At 40.5% G+C, this 19920-nt stretch overlaps 1 protein-coding gene across 10 annotated transcripts in view; it reads left to right on the forward strand.

Moving 5' to 3' along the window:
* MTM1 (myotubularin 1) overlaps positions 1-19920 on the forward strand; it is a 95524-nt gene that overhangs the window by 38519 nt on the left and 37085 nt on the right. For all 10 annotated transcript variants that reach the window (XM_074323264.1, XM_074323269.1, XM_074323273.1 and 7 more), the window contains 2 exons: positions 3200-3310; positions 7464-7565. In XM_074323264.1, the coding sequence (XP_074179365.1) occupies positions 3200-3310; positions 7464-7565 (213 nt within the window). The remainder of the gene's footprint in view (positions 1-3199; positions 3311-7463; positions 7566-19920) is intronic.

Here is a 19920-nt window from a genome sequence, read left to right on the forward strand (position 1 = left end):
CTCAAAAGAGAGTGAATGAGTGTACCTTTCTAGATTGTTATATTTACTGCTCTAATATTTTAGATACTTAGAGGTGCACAGGCACAGAATTTTGAGTCAGAATGGACCTCTGAGAATACTTAAATATTTAACGATATTTAGATAATGATCACGCAGGTTTCTAGAGAGTTAAGCTAATTTTCCTATTCCTGGATTTCCCAGTTGGGCCTGCTTGGTTATCTGATCTTGAACCTGTCATTCAAGGAGAATGTGGCAAGTAGACTCATTAGACTGTGGGTGCTTTTGGTCAGGATCTGGCTGGTTTTCCTCAGTGTCCCATTTTCAGTTTTGTTTTGGGTCAGGGCAATCAGAGCTATAGAATCCTGTCTATACAGGGACAAAGAACACCACGGTCTCATCTCACTTTAATTCTTCTTCTGCCTTTTTGTTTTTCATTCTTGCTTCCATGTTAATACCAGAGTATCAGACTTTTATTTAGTGTTTACTGTGTATTTTTAGGTATAAGTTTGACATTTAGGAGCGCAGTTATAAAGACACTCATGCATCTCAGTATAATCAAAGCATCATAACAGACTGCCTGATAGTATATTTTTAATAATAAGACTATATTGAGAAGTAAATATGTTGTAATATGCAGCTGTATATGTACACAGTTACTGAGTAGTGTCTTTTTCCCTAGGGATTTGGATTTCAGTCATGTAGTGAGGTGTTTCCCCCCATGGCAACAGCTAACAACTGCCTCCTTCTAGGTACAAACAGAAAGACCTATAGCTGCATGCCAGAGCATACTGACCCATTAGAGTTACAGAGCCCAGTTATGTTTTCCAAGTACTAAGAGAGTCTTTGCTATAAAAATAATAATAACTTCCATTGTTTTGTAGCTACCAAGTGACAGGTACCATGCCAGGTACTTTAAGTCCGTTATCTCTGACCATCCCTACTTTACAGGTATACGTGGCTGAGAGATACAGTAACTTGCTGAAGTCATCCAGCTAATACATGCCAAAACTCACATCTGAACCTTTTTTGTCCAACTTAAGAACTTGTGTTCTTTTCTCTACACCATGACAACTATCCTCTTACACTTTTTAAACTTTTTCTTTTGACATAATTATGAACTCTCAAGAACTTGGAAAAATAGTAGAAGAAGTCCTGTACGTATCACCCAGCTTCTGCAATAACTATACTGCTTTACCCAAACCAGGAAATTGATTGGCACAATATAGTTAACTCTACTTGAATTTCATCAGCTTTTCATGCACTCATTTTTCTTATGTTTTTACATACAATTCTGTGAGATTTACTCCCATCTATAAATTCATGTAGCTACTACCAACAGTCAAGATATGCGACTGTCACCACAAACCAACTTCCACATCCTGCCCCTTTATAGCCACGCCCTCCTTCCCCTCAACCCCTGGCAACCGTGTCTCTATTTTCCATCTCTACAATTTTGTCATTTCAAGAATGTTAGAAATGGAAGCATACATCACATGACCTTTTGAGATTGGCTTTATCCACTTGGCATGATGCCCTTAAGATTCTTCCAGGTTGTTGTACGTATCCATAGTTCTTTCATCTTTGCAGCTGAGTAGTAGTCTGTGGCCTGGATGCACCACAATCTTACACTTTTTCAATTTCTAGAATACCTGTGAGCTATATTTATATTTTATGAAGAAATGCTTAATTTTTTTAGTATTGCGTCTGAAGGACAAGGATTTAAAGTCAAAGGAAAAAGAACTAACTTTATTTGTATCCCCCCAAAGGACATCTTTTGAAGAACAACAATTTAATAAGCACCTTTAAAATTTTTTTATTATTATCGAAGTCATCTAACACAGCATTAAAGAAGATATTGGATTTAAAAAATAGTGTAGCCCCTCCTATCTGTCCATGTGAATATATATTTTACCTTATTTTAGTCACAGTGTATTTTGTATGCTGCTTTTTTCCATGTACCATAATCATTTTAGTAGCTGCATGCTAATTCCATCGAGTTGACTAAATGTAAATTTCCACACCCTGATGTCCACCTCTGGCTCCACTGAACATCTTCATGCATACAGCATTTCCTCCGGTTGCACACTAGCTGTAATGTAAGTTCTTAGGAGTGCAGTTATGGAGTCAAAGGGTAGGACCATTTTTATGGCTCTTTTGATGTGTGTTCCCAGACTTCATCTTGAATCTCTTCCCCATATTTACTAAGCAAGTTACTGAAGCTTTTAAAGCCTTGCTTGTCACATCCAGAAATGGGAATACTTCACCTCCATTTAGAATGGTTGTGAGGCTAAAATGAGACGATGCACGCCAAGCCCCTGGTTGCAGTACCTGGCACAGGCGAGGAATTCTGTACATGGAAGCTGCTGTTAACTTGTTGCGAGGTTTGTGGTATGACTTCACTAATGTGATTCCGTCATGCCAGCAGCCTTATGGACCCCTTGCAGCCAGCATTGGATAAGAAACGATGGAGAAGTATTGCTATGCATTCAGGCCCTTCCGCTTTGGGAAATGCACTCATGCTTTGGGAAATGCACTCATGCTTAAGATAGGCAAACCTTCCAGATGCATGGTATCTCGTGTGGGAATACAGACATGGAAATTTGTGGTAACAAGGCAGAGTGAAGCAAGCGGTGTAACAGCCGTCTGAATCAAGTGTTGTAGAACTTCAGAGGAGAAAGTGGTCAGTTCTGTCTGATCTAATTGAAAAGCAAGGCTTTGTTAGAGGTGTTGCTTTCTGAACCAAGATTTAAGCCATGGGAAGAATTTTGGTAGTTGGACAAGATAGATATCCTGGGCAAAGGGAACACCATGCACAAAGCACATAGGGCTGATCATACATGAAATATTTGCAGAATGGTGAAGGCGTTCACTTAGTTGGAGCACAGATGTCGTGGGATAGAAGCCTGCAGAGACAGGCTGGAAGTGACATCACGGGTCCCTTGAATTGTGTACCAGGAGTTTAGTCTTCACTGCTTAGGCAAGGCAGAATGACACGTGTTTGGGGGTGCGTTTTGGTTGCATACCTGATTATTTTAATGCTTGCTCTTTCATGTGTGATCTGTATCATATTTTTGTTCATAAGAAGCGGTCAAAGGGCCAAGGTAAAAACGCCTTGAAAGCATATGATTGTTTTAATTTGCTTTTGATGTTTTAATTATACTGGCAGAAATAGTGACTTTTGTGTTTTTGTCCATTACAGGATTCTGCTCTAATACTTGATGTTCCTCTGGGTGTGATCTCAAGAATTGAAAAAATGGGAGGCGCGACAAGTAGAGGAGAAAATTCCTATGGTCTAGATATTACTTGTAAAGTAAGAGATTCAGTACTTTCTTGCGCGAAAAAGGGCACATTCATGTTGAATGATAGATAAAAGTTAAATGTGGGTTTATTGAGCATCTGTGTCAGTCCAAACACATGCTACATGGTTTGCATTCAGTCCTCAGGGCAATTCTCTGAGGTGAACGGTGGCATCGCCGTTTTATAGACGGGGAGCCTGAAGATAAGAAGAGTTAGGTAACTTAGCTAAGATGACCCAACAAATGTCAAAGTTGGGATCCGAATACAGTGAGATAATCATTTTGCAAACAACAGAATAAACCTTCTGGGAAGAAAACTTGTTTTCTAGGTATTGAGTATCAGAAGACTACCAACTGTAGAAGAATGCCCAATCCTAGAAAGAGCTACAGGGGTTTAGATGTCATCTGTCCCAGTGGATTTTACACCTAGATATGCATCAGGATGACCTGTAAAACCTCTTTAAAAATGTAGATATTTAGGTTCTGCCCCAAATCCTGCTGTAAGATGATCTCTGAATGTTGGGTTCCAGAAGGCCAGGACTCTTTTAAGTGTCTCCAGTGACTGAACCATCAATCTAGTGCAGGATGCCCCAAACTGTTGCTGTAAAGAGCCAGATAATAAATATTTTAGGCTTTGTGGGCCAATGGCATCTCTGTCATACGTGCTCCTTTGTGTTTTATTTTGTTTTAACCTTTTCAAAATACTTAAAAAAAACATTCTGAGCTTGAAGACCATAACAAGCACTGACCAGGGTTGAAGTTTGGTGACTCCTGGCCGGTCGTAATCCTTCAGTCTATGGAGGAGGAAATGAGGTCTTTGCTAAACAGGATTACTTGCCTAGGGTTGCCCAAGGAGCCAGTGGAAGAGCCAGAATGAAAACCCAAGTCTCCTTTTCCTAGTCATGCACTGTGATTTCTTAAAACCAATCTCCTACACTTTTGTTTGGATTATGAATATGATACGATTTTCTTATCTCTGGTTTATAAAAGATGAAGGCTAGTACACTCTATCAGAAACCAAAGGATTATGTAATTATTACACTTAAACTGAAATTCTCCATGACTCCCCACCTTGCTTTTTGATTTTGGTTTAATCCAAGCTATCTATGACCCCAGCTGCTGTCTACCCTTTGGGGCCTAGAAATATGGGATTTACTTTTAAGGAAGATTTTGGCATTTTGCATAAAAGGATCCACGGGAGTAGAGTGTTAAGTCACAGTACTCAAGGGAAAATGGGGTTATGATTTTGATGATTTTGAAGTGACTTTCATGCTAATAGTGTTTTTAAACAAATTCTATCTGTTTTCTTATCAATAGGAAAAACTTGTGTTTAAATAGTGATCCCTGAAAAAATAAGAGAAAACCCACTCTTACCTTTTGACTGTTTATTATAGGAACAAAGGGCTTAGGAACACCTCACCAGGCATAATTCTGAGATGTTTTTTTATATACATATATATGTGTATGTGTGTGTGTGTGTGTGTGTATAGACACACACACATATATACACATATGTATGTATGTATGTATTTCTTGGAATTAGCATTGAACTCAAAGATGATGGCTGAGAGCAATGTTGTAGCACAACCTTTTAACTCATTTATCTCCTTGGAAACACCAATGTCACGAGAGTCAAATTCTGATTTCTCAGTAACAGATCTGAAGTTGGTAAAAGGGGATCTGCTGCAGGGGGATAAAGTCTCTCTCTCCTGCCTTCACAGGTCAGCTGTCATGTGCAGTCAGTAACCATAACACAACTGTGTTTTCTACTGAAGCAAGTAGTCGTAACCCCTACACATTTGGTTCTACCAGCTCTGAACATGGGGATTTCTGTTTGCCTGTAGCAATTTCACATGGTGGATATACATCCCAGTGGATGTTATCCAGCCGCAAAAGCGATGATAGCTCAGAATAGGTGAATTCTGACCCCCCAGGTCCCAGGCCAGCCATTGCTGACAGCTTGGAGCCTAAAAATCAAAAAGCAAAGCCAAGCCATATCCCCAGAAAGCCTTCTCTCTTCTTGCATGCCTTACCCCCATTTGCTCAGTTTAAAGACTGTGGTATTTTAAAGTCAGCAGTGATGGTGTTGTTTCTTTAGAAATGTGTTCTAGAAATGATACCTCAATCAGCCCTTCCGTGTTGTTACAACTGGGGTGTGTTTCCTTCAACTCATTTATTACAGTGAGGCTTGGCACATCGGCATGTGACCCAGTTGTTAAACGGGCCGAGGGACTGACTGGGAGACTCTAATGCCATAAGGCTCTTTCCCAGGGGTCCTTCCCTGACGAGGCAGGTTCTGAGGAGACCAGGTAGAACTTACCAGTTAGTATATGCTCATATTTCTGTGACAGATGTGGTCATCTGCTGCCTGTGAGTCATTTGCCTTTTCCACTTCAGTTTTCTCATTGGCAAGATAAGGTGGTACCCTGTTTCCCTGAAAATAAGACCTGGCCAGACAGTCAGCTCTAATACGTCTTTTGGAGCAAAAATTAATATGACTCAGTATTATATTTTATTATATTTATATTATATCATATCATATCATATCATACTACACTACACTACACTACACTACATTACATTATATTATATTATATTATATTATATTATATTATATTATATTATATTATATTATATTATATTATATTATATTATAAAGACCCAGTCTTATATTATAGTAAAATAAGACCAGGTCTTATATTAATGTTTGCTCCAAAAGACGCATTAGAGCTGATTGTCTGGCTAGGGCTTATTTTCGGGGAAACACGGTAGTTCTTTCTGTCCTTTCATTATATCTACATCAGATGGCAAAACGAAGTTTCTCGAATCACTTCTACTTTGGCACATTGAAAGTACTTGCTGGAATCACTGATAGGTCAGAATAGTATTTATTTAGAAGCGGTCCGACGGCTGAGTGGTTAAGAGAATGATGGCAGAGAGTTCTCATCTGACCCAAGGCCGTTAAGAAGAAACCTCCTCACAGCTCTTTGAGCTCTGAGACTCCTTGTCAATCTAGTGCTGTACGTGTGGCTCACGGCAAACCCTTTAAAAGCATATCATCTTATTGAAAATATAAAGAACCAGACTCTGAGACCTCGAGGTCTGCCATTTGCATTTTGGGGATGTCTTATGCATGGCAAGGCCTTTGCTGGTCCTTCACATCGGAGACTTAGGAAGCTTGAAGAATCCTCTGGAGATAACAAATGAAAAAGCACTTTGAAAAATCTAGTGACATCCAAGAAGGCAGGGACTGGATCTGTCTGACTCCTGAGTTTCTGTATCCCCAAGATCGAGCACAGGGCTCCTTTTTCTGATTGAAAGTGCAGTGCACAATATAACTTTCTTAGCGCCATGATTGATTTAAGCAACTACCTGAAAACTTCAGCTTTCAAAATAAGATAGAATGTTATTTTGATGTAAAATACAAATTGATATTTAAGGGAGCTTATTTTGTTTGGATTTGGTTTAAAAGAAGGGTTCCGTGCTTGTTAAAGAGACATGGATTAAAAGCTACTCTTAAAATCTGGTTTTGAGCATTAATTTTTAGTTCCTGGAAGCACAGTTACTCCTAATAGGGTACTTGAATGTGGTTTATATAGAACCCTGTAAAAGTACAATTGTATAGTAAAAATGTATTGCATTCCTTGTATGAGAGCTTAATTTGCCAATTATTTCCTAATTTTTAAAAATAGGACTTTAAAAGCATGAGGAAAGAAGGAGACGGCTTCTGTATTTTAATGACATGTTTGACCATTTTGAGATTCTGTTTGATAACAGATACACATTTGAAAAGTTCCATGAGTAAAATACAGTTTTATAGTTAGAAATAACCCCAGAAACCAGTTAAAGTAGATAGGCCTGGTAGAATGATGTGCAAGGCAAGGTTTGACTTGTTTTGTAAAATGCATTTCAGCTCTGTCTTCTCTTTAGCACTTGTTGCTTTTTTTTTTTTTTTTCATTCATGACTCTGATGGGATATTTTTAGGGGTTCTTAAACTGGATATTTCCAAGCATCATACCAAACAAAGTATTTTTTTTTAGTAATTTAGGTTAATGACCCTTTCAGGTAAGTGAATCTTTTACTCCCTTCATTGACTAGAAGGGTTTTGCTAACGAATATGACCTTATTTGAAGACTGAACTGTTACATTGCTCCTCTGCTCCCTAGGACATGAGAAACCTGAGGTTCGCACTGAAACAAGAAGGCCACAGCAGAAGAGATATGTTTGAGATCCTCACGCGATACGCCTTTCCTCTGGCCCACAGTCTGGTAAATTCCAGGGTTCTCCTCTGCGTCGGAACATTCTCGAGTGTCTCCTCTTTCATACACTCGCTATGCTGCACTTCTCAGTGTGATGTGTATGTGAGGGTGTTTATTAGAGATTATTGGACCACTCCCAGAGGGACCAGGCCTGTCCTCTGCCGGTCTGTGTAGGATGGCTTGCCCCACATGACTGCAGGCAACCCTCGAGGCAGTTTAGAGCCCCGAGCGAGCCTGGGAGCTTGACCTGGAGCAACTTGTGTTCTCACACTGCTGAGCATGCGCTCTATAGAAGTCCTGTCCAGCACTCTGTAAAAGGCATAAGGTACTGAGGTGGGCTGTGGGGGCCTTAGTGCAACACCATGATGTCACATCCCAGAAGTCATTGCTCTTAGCTTGGGAGCTAATGCATGATGCGTGTCAGGCTGTTTTGGCACCAGTTATAAGTGGGAAGAAGTTCTCTGGGCCTAAATGCACTTCTACAATCAGGTACCTTGTCCAGGTACTGTAGGCAGTTGCTGAATAAGGCAGGATTATTTATTTTTTAAAGGATGACACTTTGAATGTCATTTAGCATGTAGTACATATTTGGCAGGACAGACTTATGTGTGCATTTAATTACTTAAATCTATAATTTGGTTCATAATAAGATTTGGAATGTGTATACCTAGAACTTTTCCTTCCTGTTCACCAAACTACTGGAGTGATCTAACTATTTTACCACGAGATTGAAATAAGCTTTCCGTGCATCTTGCTCTTAAAACAATCTTTGTATCCTGCCTTGGTCTTGCCTTCTTTTTTTCTGTTATGCCTTGCCCCCATCTTCTTACCGCTCTCCTCCTCTGCTTGACTCTAAAGAAAGTTGGAGTCAAACACCTACTGAGGGGTAAAACAGGAAATACACTGTAATTCTTTTAAAAATACACACACACACGTATTATATATATATATATATATATATATATATATATATATATATATATATATATATATAATACACACATTATATATATTACATACACACGTATTATATATAATACACACATTATATATATTACACACACGTATTATATATATAATGCACACATTATATATATATATTACACACACATATTATATATATATAATACACACATTATATATATACATTACACACACACACACGTCTGTATCTTAAGTATAGGGTAAATATACTGTTGGCTAAACTGAAGGTGATGAAAGGTCATTAACTAGAAGAGCCACTTTGTAATGTAGCTCTTCTTCCTTATGGCTGTCCTTTAATTAATGAATGTATTTATTTGCAATAAATGCCTCAGATTGTTTTCTAGGAGACAAGGCTTCTCTCTTCCCAAATTTCATCAGCAGTTGTTTCAGTCAAAGGAAATTCATGGTTGATAAAAAGGACAATGACACAAAAGCTGCGGAGGTCTGGAAGGATATGAAGTACTCGTCATGAGTCATGTGCTGATTATAGATTCAAATGTGATGCTTAAAACAAATGCAGTGATATCACAGACTTGAATACATTTTCAGCCTTTTCTCAGTTTTTGATGAAATATGTGATTTAAGAGATACTTCTGTATTAGGAGAAAAATAGTTTTATGGGAGCACGTCTTTGAAATTGTTATGAAAGTGAGAATGTAAGTCTAATCCATGAAAATTCACTTAGGGAAAATGTTCTGTCTTGTGTTTTACATATCTGTCTCCAGTCTATCTCCTACAAGACCTTGCTAGATCACCCAACCCCTTTCTCTGGCATCTTCTGCCCCTTTTAGGGTTTACTCCCCTAAAAATATAAGTCAAGTATTAGACCAGCTTTCCCCTAAACTACTGTCCCATCTCTCACTTCAATCCAAACTTCTGGAAAGAATATTCTAGCCTGTCCTCCTCTCCAGTTCATTCATTCCTCCAGCCCATTCCAGTATATGAGGTCTGACAATGAAGTTCGCGAACTTGCCACCGTGCGCTGACATTGGCAGCACTGTACAAACAGCTCGGTGAGGTGTCATAACCGTGGTATATCAGTGTCTCACAGCTGTGTTCATGTTGACGTGTGGCGGTGTGTTGCTGAGTGGCATTCATTGTTGTGTGTTTTTGTGTGCCGTCACGAGAATAGCTGAGCTTGACTTAGATCAATGAATAGACGTTAAATTTCTTGTTAAACTTGGCAAGAGTGGAAGTGAAATCAGGGACGTGTTAGTCCAAGTTTATGGGGATAATGCCATGAAGAAAATGGCAGTGTACAAAAGGAGTAAACGTTTTTCTGAGGGGAGAGAACGCGTCACAGATGAAGAGAGGTCAGGGTAGCCAGTAACGAGCAGAACTTACGAAAACATTGCAAAAATTCGTCGAATTGTGTGTCACAATCGTTGGCTGACTGTGAGAAGCATGGCAGACCAAGTAAACACTGACAGCGAAACAGAAAAATCTTAACTGAAAATCTTGGCATGAGAAAGGTGTGTGCAAAAATGGTCCCAAAGGAGCTCTTGCATCACGACAATGCACCAGCTCACACGGCACTGTCTGTGTGGGAGTTTATAGCCAGGAAGTGACTATATTGGAACACCCTCCCTACTCACCTGATCTGGCCCCCAGTGACTTCCTTCTTTACCCGAAAATAAAGGAAATATTGAAAGGAAGATGTTTAGATGCCATTCAGGACATCAAGGGTAATAGGACGTCAGCTCTGATGGCCATTCCAGAAAAAGAGTTCCAAAATTGCTTTGAAGTGTAGACTAGGTGCTGGCGTCGGTGCATAGCTTCCCAAGGGGAGTACTTCCGAGGTTACCGTAGTGATACTCAGCAATGAGGTGTGTAGCACTTTTTCTAGGATGTGTTCGCAAACTTAATTGTCAGACCTCATACAGCTTTATTGCAGGTAGCTTCTTGGAACTCGGAACCTCTTACTGGCCAAATCTAGTGCCTCACTTCAATCTTCATTCTGTTTGCTCTCTCCCTGGCATTCAGCTTTTTTGACCACGCTCTTGCAAGTCTTGATTTCTGTGTTCCTCTACCATCTTGACTATTCCTTCCCAGTCAATAGTCAGAAAAAACTGCCTCTTGTTTTTTCCTTAAATGCAAACATCACATTAGTGGTCCCTCTCAGCCCTCTTCTCATGTTACTTGCTTTGCCTTGACGGTTTCATTTAGTCCCATAGCTTACGCTGCCACTGCTGTATGGGTGATTTCTAAATCTAGCCCTGACATTGGCCTTGAGTGAATGTAACAAGCCTGACTCTCAAATATCTTCCTCTGGAAGTCCATAAGGATCACGAGGTCATTATCTCCCTAACCTCTCTTCAGCTCATCAGACCCACTCCTCTACGTACACGTCCCTCAGTTTGGATAATCCTTAGTTGCTCAGATTTGAGAACTTGAGTTCAACTTGCTTATTCTTTCCCTGCCTTGCCTCCCATAACCACATCAATTCCAAATCCTATAGGTTCTACTTACTAGTAACACTCTAATGTTCCTTCCCATTTTTACTTGTGCTTTCTAATTTAAGCCATGCTTCCCAGCTGGCCTCCCTTCTTTCAGTTTCCTTCCCTTCCAACTTATCCTACACAATACTGCCAGTGTTTTAAAATTGTTATTACTTAAGTATGATCATGTCACTCTGTGTCCCACTCCCTACATAAAAATTTTCAGTGATTTCCCATGGCTTATACCCTATACTCCAACCACACAGGACCATGCTACGCTCCTCTGGTGTACGTAGAACTGTCTCGACTTGGAATCTTTGGTTTTCCTCTCCCCTTCACCTGCAGTTCCCTCGTCTCTTTCAAGCCCATCCTCCACCATCTCGTGCAATCCTACGTCCTTTTCTACGCCGTGTGCATTGCCCTGTTGGGAGTTCATCTCACCTCTCACTTGTTAGACTTGGCAGGTCCTTCTATGTGAGCACTTATCTCAGTGTGCCTTATATAATAATTATGTAGTAATTGCCCATCTCCCCTGGTATACTGTGAGCTTATCAAGGCGGGAATCAGCCTTTCTTTATCTCTCTAACCTCAGCATAATGACTTCTGCATGAGAGTTGTATAATGATGGCTTTTTTATTGATCTCAGGTTTAGTAGAAAATGAAGGGGAAATCCATTAGAGGGAAACAAATGGGATGGATTTCTGGATGTTGTGGATCTAGCACCAGAGCCTAGCATCCCAAGTTGCTGTCATTGGAGTGGTCCACAGAGGGGTTGATTTCTCAAGTCTGTGAACTTTGCCTTATTTCTCATATCTGTGCCAGGAATCCCTACTTCTTCCTCTAGGAAGTCAATAAAGTAACGAACTGGAGAACAAATGTGAACTGAATTGCTCATACAAAGTTTTGGAAAATTACATTTTCTGATTTTTAACCACTAAAAGTCATCTTTGGGAAAAAAAAAAAGTTGAACTAGACACCACAACAATACAAGATACAGATGAAAACAGACCAGTGACTGACATAGGTTTTGGAATATCAGTCCCTGCTATTCAAGTCAACATGTGCAAGTATTTCATCAGTTGAGTTCGTTTCACAGTACTGTGTGGTGTGGTGTCGGGGAGCATTGAAGGCAGGTGAGCAGGAGAAGTACAGGATGAATGATACCGAGTCCCATTCAGGGATGTGACAGACGTGACATGACAAACATGTATTTCAGGCATGAGGCAAGACCCTGACCCTCGACACAGTGGAGGGAAAGCTGGAAGCATTGCAAAGTGTTTCTGAGGGGAGCCAGGGATGTTTGTTTGGCTGGAGCGCAGGGAAGAGGAGGAGATCTGGATCATCCAGTGGCAGGCCTTGGTAGGGTAAGGAGTTTGTACTTTGGGAAGTAGCAGAGACCACGGAAGATTTTGAAATAAGTGATAGGACTACATACAGCATCATGAAGAATAGACTGGAGGAGAGCTCCTGAAGACAGGGAGGGGACAGGTCCATAGTACTGAACGAGGACGCCGGTGGTCCCATCTAGGCTGAAAAGCAGGTGTATTGTGTGCGTGTGTATGCGTGCGCGTGCTCAGCGTTGCTTCTCATTTCATTTCCCATCTGAACATGAACTATGGCTTTTCTCTAGATCACACCCTGCAGGTGTGATCTCTCTAACCTCATCTCTCTAACCGTTCTTCACTTTGCTGGCTCTTTTCCCATCTTCACTCCCTACAAGCTGCAAAGGGCCAACAGCAGAGTGAGGTTTAAGAAGACCGTTATGGGTGTGTGCTGCTGTGGATGGTTGAGGAGAGTCCTTTAGATGGAATGATGACAAGGTCTCTGGGGACCGGAACCCCTAACTGACCTGCGTGAGGTTGGGATCTTTCCTTTGTATCCCCGGGGCCTAGTACAGTGCCTGGCATCCATGTGTTGGACTTTTTTGAATCCAGGAAAATGATCTGAGCGAAGGAACAGAAGGCAGTCTGTAGGGTTTTAAAGGGAGAGTAGGTGGTATTTAAAAGAAAAAGTCGTGGTAGCAGCCAGGTCGAGGGAAGAAGTGTTTTCCTTAGAGTCTGAGAGAGGCGAATGAATCTATTTGTGGGTAGGCAGACGGAGTCTTGCCTCTTTTCAAGGCGAGAGAGAGAAGGGATCTTTTCTTGAGCGGGATCCTGGGGAAGGCAGCAGGAGATGGGATTAAGCCCAGTTTGTAGGCTAGTTGGAAAGGAGAAGGGACAATTATTCTCTGAGACAGGAGGGGAAGAAAAGTTTCCAAATTGCCACAGTGGGGAATGCGAGGGTGTGCCAAAAAGGGATTTCCTGGAAGCATAATCTAAGCCTGATTGCATTGAACAATACAAAAGGCCCTGATTGAAAAATATCACTTTGTTAATAGTATTGAAACTGTTCAATCAGCTGCAAATTATCTCAGTGATTTTTATTGGCATTTGAAGTCAGAAGTGAACTTGCTGTTGTATCCATGCAGTGGTGCCTGGAGGCCAAGAGAGGTGGGTTCCAAATCCTGCTGTGGGGTGAATAGTGTATGAGTGGGCTTTTTTCTTTCAGACCACCTCTTTGGCTTCCCCTTGCCTACTTCCCCATTAGTATTTTTACCACTCAGTGTGTTCATGTCGGGATTGAAACTTTGAATTGAACTTGAGTAGCTTACCCACAGAGCCGACCCCAAACCATTAACTTGATTGTTTTTGTATTATGTCAGTCCAGTAAGACTTGAAAATTGTTTAGATAACATTTTCTATTGCAGCTAAAGCGTTTATTTTCTTGTTTTATTTTTGCTTTGCTTTTAAAGTTGCATTGAAACTCAGTACTAGTTCTGGGTAAATGATACATTTTATGATAAGAAATGTGGCAGCGCTTCTCGTATGATGGTAGTTTTTTTTAACGGCAGGAACAGAAATTGAGTATGTAGGAATAGAGCCTGATAGTGCTACAGAAAAATAAAGAGTTTGATTGTTGAGGTGGTGTGTTCAATGCCAAAGTTCCTCCTTCATTGATTTCCTTTTTTGTTTGCTCATATTTTACTCAGATGGGATAATGAGGGCTAATATAAATTTTGATGAAAGTTTTCTTTTTTTAAATTGTGAATCCTAACCTATTACTGAATCATGAAGTCAGTTTACTAGGTTGCAACCAGCATTTTAAAATGGAATAGAAGAGAAAATATTAAGAGGATAACATGTAATATGAACAAGTGTGGTTTCGTGAAATGTTTCTGTCACTTATCTGTGTGTGTGTGTGTGTGTGTGTGTGTGTGTGTGTGTGTGTGTCTGGGTCATGGTGCGAAGTGTATGGTTTCCTGTTAAGCATGGTCTAGAAAGTTTTAAAAGCAGTTTTAGATAATGGCAGAATATGTTGAAAATGTGTTTTAATTTAGACATTAATAAAGTCACTTAAATCTATCTTTAGAGCTACCATGTTTCCCCGAAAATAAGACCTAGTCGGACAATCAGCTCTAATGCATCTTTTGGAGCAAAAATTAATATAAGACCCGATCTTATATTATATTATGTTAGATAAGACCCAGTCTTGTATTATAGTAGAATAACGCTGGGTCTTATATTAATTTTTGCTCTAAAATTCGCGTTAGAGCTGATTGTCTGGCTAGGTGTTATTTTCGGGAAAACACGGTATAGACACGCATGGATTTTCGTGAATTTTGTCTAAGTGAAGGGCTTGCGTTTGTGACTAAACTCATGGGACGTAGACTCACATAAAGGAAATGTAGAGCTAGGAGTAATGGAGCTGAAGATCCAGCTGCCACTTTCTCAGCAGCCACTGATGAGGGAGGCCCAGTGAGGAGACCTGTCTATAGAGCTCTTCCAGTGTGTGGTTCCGAGCACAGGTCATGCAGTCCAGCAGCCCATGTCTGAATCTGCCTCAGTCACTTACCTGCTTGGTGACTTTGAAAGTCACGTAATATTTACGTGCTTCAGTGTTCTCATCTTTAATGGGGATAATAATAGTCTCAATCCCATATGATTTTTGCGAGGATTAAATGTAAAGTGCTTACAACAGTGCCTGGCATGCAGTAAGCGCTTGATAAATGTCAACTGCTCTGTTATTAGTACACCATTTTCCCAACAGGTGCAAAGAATAAAGGATGATTACCCCAACACGCTTTTTCCTAAGAATATTAATAAAGTAATTGTGATCATACGTGGGACACTTTAAGCCCTTTAAAAGAAAGATGCTATATAGCTAAAGGTCAGTATTCTTATTAACAAATCATTGGTTGAAAGGCTTAAATTTCAGAATGTTCAATCCAGAAAGCATCTTAACTAGAAATGTGAAAGATGGGCAGCAGTGATGTGTAATAAACAGAAATCGTTTTCCGTTTTTTTTTTTGGTTTTGTTTTCATCCTTTGACCCTGTGGGAGCCTATTGCTTTCAGGGCCATGTGGCTCACTGAGGTTCGTGTTTTGGCACTTTCCACTTTTCTGTGCCGTTCCAGGTAAAGCTCTTCAGCATCACAATATTTCCTACTACTTGTTATTCTGTGAGCTGATTAGCAGTCATAGAGTGGCAAAGTTTTTTTTGTTTTGGTAAATTTGACTTTTTGGGTAGAAGAAATAGGCACAGGAGAGAAGACTAGCTGGTTGTAATTTTGAGTGAAGCAAGCCAGTGGCAAGGCCTCTTCTGTGGAGACTAGCGGCCTTCCGTGAGTGATTGGCACACTGCTGTGTACTGTATGCAGAGGCTGGAAGCAGTGTCATCCAAATAGCGTGGTGGAGAGCTGGGCTTACCTGCACTTGCAGGGCTTGGTTCCTGCTGCCTTTGCTTTTCAGTCTTTGTTGCTTGTTTCTTTTCGCCTAGCTTTGGTGAGCCACATCAAACCCTGCTGTGTGGCTTAAGCACTGTACCATTTCTACCTGGTTCTTTTCTTGCCCTACTCCACTTGTGCTCACTTGTAAAAATAATTACATACAAATGACTAAAATGACTTACAGGGGTGTACATCTTTGTCGATCATTTGAATGAGTGCTATAAGTGATTCTATGAATAGAGAATTAGGTACATAGGGTGCTTTTCCCTGTGCCTTCATTTTTTTTTTTTTTTTTAGTTCAGAAATGGAGAAATTTTTATAAATTGCTTTGAGATTTTAAATCAGACAGAAATATAGCGGACTCTTACTTTCAAGGCTAATCACAGAATGAATAGATAAAAGCAAATACCTTCTTTTCAGATGGGAATTGACATGAGCAACATGTGTGCTCACACACACACACACACGCACGCACGCACGCACGCACGTACGTGCACCCCTGCTTCTCAGACTAGATGTGGCCTTAGGACTGAAGTATGTCTTAGTTCTCTATTTTCTTTTTGGCCAGGACTTTGTTTCCTGAATAAACAGTAAACTTGGCTAATTGACGGTCAATCATGCTTCTAAATCTCCTCCCTTCCTGCCTCCTGCAAGACTTGGCCCTCTTCTCTTTCCGTCTCTCTCTCGCTCTCCCTACTGCCCTTTCCCCCCAGCTTTGGGCATGCTCGGTTCTTCTCCCTGCTCCCCATCTCCTGGAGCTGTGGTCCCAACTGGGCTGCCCCCTGCGTTGCCATCCTGTTCAGAAGCAGAGTGTCCACTGTCTGCCTGCCTGTCCCTAGCAGCCACCCGTTTCGGAACTTATTGTCCTACTTCTCGCCCTCCCACTCTTTTGAAAGGTAAAAGCCAATGTGTGCCTCTTGCTTTCTGCATTTCTGTTTGCAGTTAGTGTTTGGCTTCTGAGTGTTTATTCCTCTCTAGCCAGCTCAAAAGTGCTTTTTTTTTTGTAGACATAAATGCTTTTATTGTTAAAAAAGAAAAATTGAAAATAAAATGAAGTCAAATCTAAGAAAATAAAAAGGGAAAGGGACAACAAAATGAATGAAAGGAAAATATGAGAGAAATTAATAAATACCAGTACAGGGTAAGATTAATACAAGAGAAAAATAAAACAAAGTCAACAGCAAATAACACATCATAAAATATAAGAAATAATAAAACTGGTAAATTTCTTGGAAAAATACATAAACTATAAAACCACTAGCAGGTCTTATTAAGAAAATAATAATAAGTAATATTAGGAATAAGGAAGGTGACATAATGCACATTCAAGTACATTAAAAGTGTAAGAAAAAGAGGAAAAATAGCCGTTTCTGATTTTTAAAAAATTGATGTAAAATAGTATTAAAGGAAACTTTTTCTTTGTGATAAAGAATATTGAGCACAACAGCAAACAGTAAAATTGACAGTAAAACATTTAGAGTATTAATGCTAAAATCAGGAAAAAAACACACAAGTTGGCTACTCCCCCTACTATTAGTCAGTGTTACTTTGGCAATTCTCAGAAATGCACTAAGACATAGTAATGGCATAAGTGGTACAACTTTTTACTAAAATAGTAGGAAATTGAGCATTATTCATAGGTGACACCTTAGATTACTAGAAATTCTAAGAAAGCCAAAGTAATACACTAAGAGACTAGTGAATGAGCTGGATAAAAGAGTCAATAGTCAGTATAAATGTAAAATTGAAACAAACAAAAATATCCAATATGTTCTATTGACAGACTTCATGAACCTATGCAAACAAACAAAAAGCCTTTCAATCTCTCTGAGCCACCAATGAGCGCATCTTTTAAAAGGATCAAGTGAGAAGCTAAATATCCCTTAGTAGCCCTGTGCCTCACACATGGAGGAGCCTTCATTAGTGCATTTGAAAAAAGATTTCTGTTTTAGCCAGCATTTTTAGGGGTTTTCAGGAGGAAAAGTCTCAGGGCATCTAGACTACCATGCTTCCAGACACTTCTCCCTGTGGCTTCTGAGACCTCAGTCTCCCAGCACACCTATATGTCTAGCTTATTTTCTTGTTGCTCTGCTTCCTTCTGCTGTCTAACTGTGTGTTTTCTGGAAAAGTCCATTCTCCCCCTCCTTGTTGCTCTATACTACCCCTTCAGCAATCTTTCTCACTCTTGTGTCTCAGCATTGCCTTTCTGGGCGTGACTTCCAACGCCCTAGCTTCCTATTTCCCTTTAGCTGCTATATGACTTCTGCTGACACTTAAATGTTTGTTTACAATGCTTCTCTCATCTTTTCCCCAGACCTACTCCTCTGCTCTCAGTTTCTCTAGTGGTGTCTCCTCTCCCCTCTGCTCCCTCCTCTTCCTTCTCCTCCTCCAAATCCAGGCCATTGAAAGATTTCCCTTTGTTTAACATTTACTGTATCGAGGGGATTCTTCCTCCCCAGTCTAACTCACTTCAGGTTTTCCTCTTTTCTCTCCTAAGCCGTTGGGATGGTGCTTTAACTTGTTTTCCTACCTCAATTCTCTCTCTTTTCCAATTCTCGCCATGTGTGCCCTCTATCAGATTAACGTCCCTGGGATGCTGCTCTGATGGTCTGGTTCCTCTGCCCCCGAGACATCAGTGGTTCCTGCCTTGCTGTCAGTGTAAACGCAAATCTCTCTTGTCCAGAGTGTGGCTCCACTTTTCAACAGTTTCCATTTTTTCTACCCCTCCTGTACTCTGGCAGTGAGACTGAGGTGTTTGCTGATGGCCACATATCCTCGGAGTCTGGCTCCCATTTGTGGCTTTTTGTCATCACCATGTTATGTCCAAAGTTGTCTTATCCTTCCAGAGTAGCTCAAATGCCATCAACGTCCCTCCAGGCCCATCCATCTGTCCTTCTCTGGAGCCCCATAATGCTTCATCTGTACTGCTCATGGACTTTATCACTTTCCACCTTACATGATCAATAGTTGTTCCCTCCGTCTCTCTCCTTTAGAGAACTTCTAACTCCTTAAAGACAGTGGCTGTGTTGTCTTACTCATCTTTTTCCTACCGATAAGTTGTTCATAGTAGGCTCTTGGTATTTGAACTATACTGTCAGTAGAATGAATAGGAACTAGCAGCAACCAACTCGTCAATAAGAATATTCTGCTGTTTAGAAAGGGCATTTATTCAACAAGCATTTACTTTAAAAATTTGTAAATAGCTAATGTATGCCCACGATTGAAAAATTCAGGAAGTATAAAAGGGTATTGTTATAGACTGAATGTTTGTGTCCCCTCAGAATTATATGTTGAAACCCTCATTTTCAGTGTGATGGTATCTGGAGGTGGAGCCTTTGGGAGGTGATTAGGTTTGGATGTGGTCCTGGGGTAGAGCCCAGTGATGGGATTAGTGTCCTTATAAGAAGAGGAAATGCTCTTATGGAAGAGCTCAGTCTGTCCACCATGGGAGGTATCGCAAGAAGGCTGCCCTTGGTAAACCAGGAATCAGGAATCACCCACAACTGGACCACGGTGGCATTCTCATCTTGGACTTCTAGCCTCCAGGACTGTGAGACACGAATGTTTGTTGTTTTAAACCACCCAGTCTGTGGTATCTTGTTATAGTGGCCTGAACTAGCTAAGATGGGTATAGAGTAGTCTCCCTCCCTCCTAGCAGCCTTCAGCCACCCCGCTCCCCACCTCACCGGTGTGTTCAGCCTACTACTTACTATCCACCCAGTGGTAGGTTAGACCTATGCAGGCGACTTGGGATTTATATACGCTTTTCCAATTCACCAATAGATAGTGGCTAATGACTGGGTGTCTTCACTCTATTTATGACTGCATAGTACTCTGTTGACTGTCCCCTGCTTTCTCTATTCAGTCCTCTATTGATGGATATTGAGATTCTTTCCAAGCATTTGCTATTCTATAAACTACTGCAGTGGATAACCTTGCATGTACGTCATTTTATATGGGTTCACATGTATCGTAGGAAAAATTCTTAGAGGTTGAATTACAAATTCTCTTTTATTGAAGAGGCACAGGCTTTCACTCCCACACACAGCGTGTCAGAGTGCCTGTTTCCAGATATCCTCTCCAACTGCATTAGTTTCCTGTAGCTGCTGTAACAAATTACCAGAAACTCTGTGACTTATAAAAACATGAGTTCTAGAGGTCAGAAATCCAAAATGGG

Source organism: Rhinolophus sinicus, chromosome X (genome assembly GCF_036562045.2).
Source record: "Rhinolophus sinicus isolate RSC01 chromosome X, ASM3656204v1, whole genome shotgun sequence".
In the NCBI taxonomy this organism is placed as follows: Eukaryota; Metazoa; Chordata; class Mammalia; order Chiroptera; family Rhinolophidae; genus Rhinolophus; species Rhinolophus sinicus.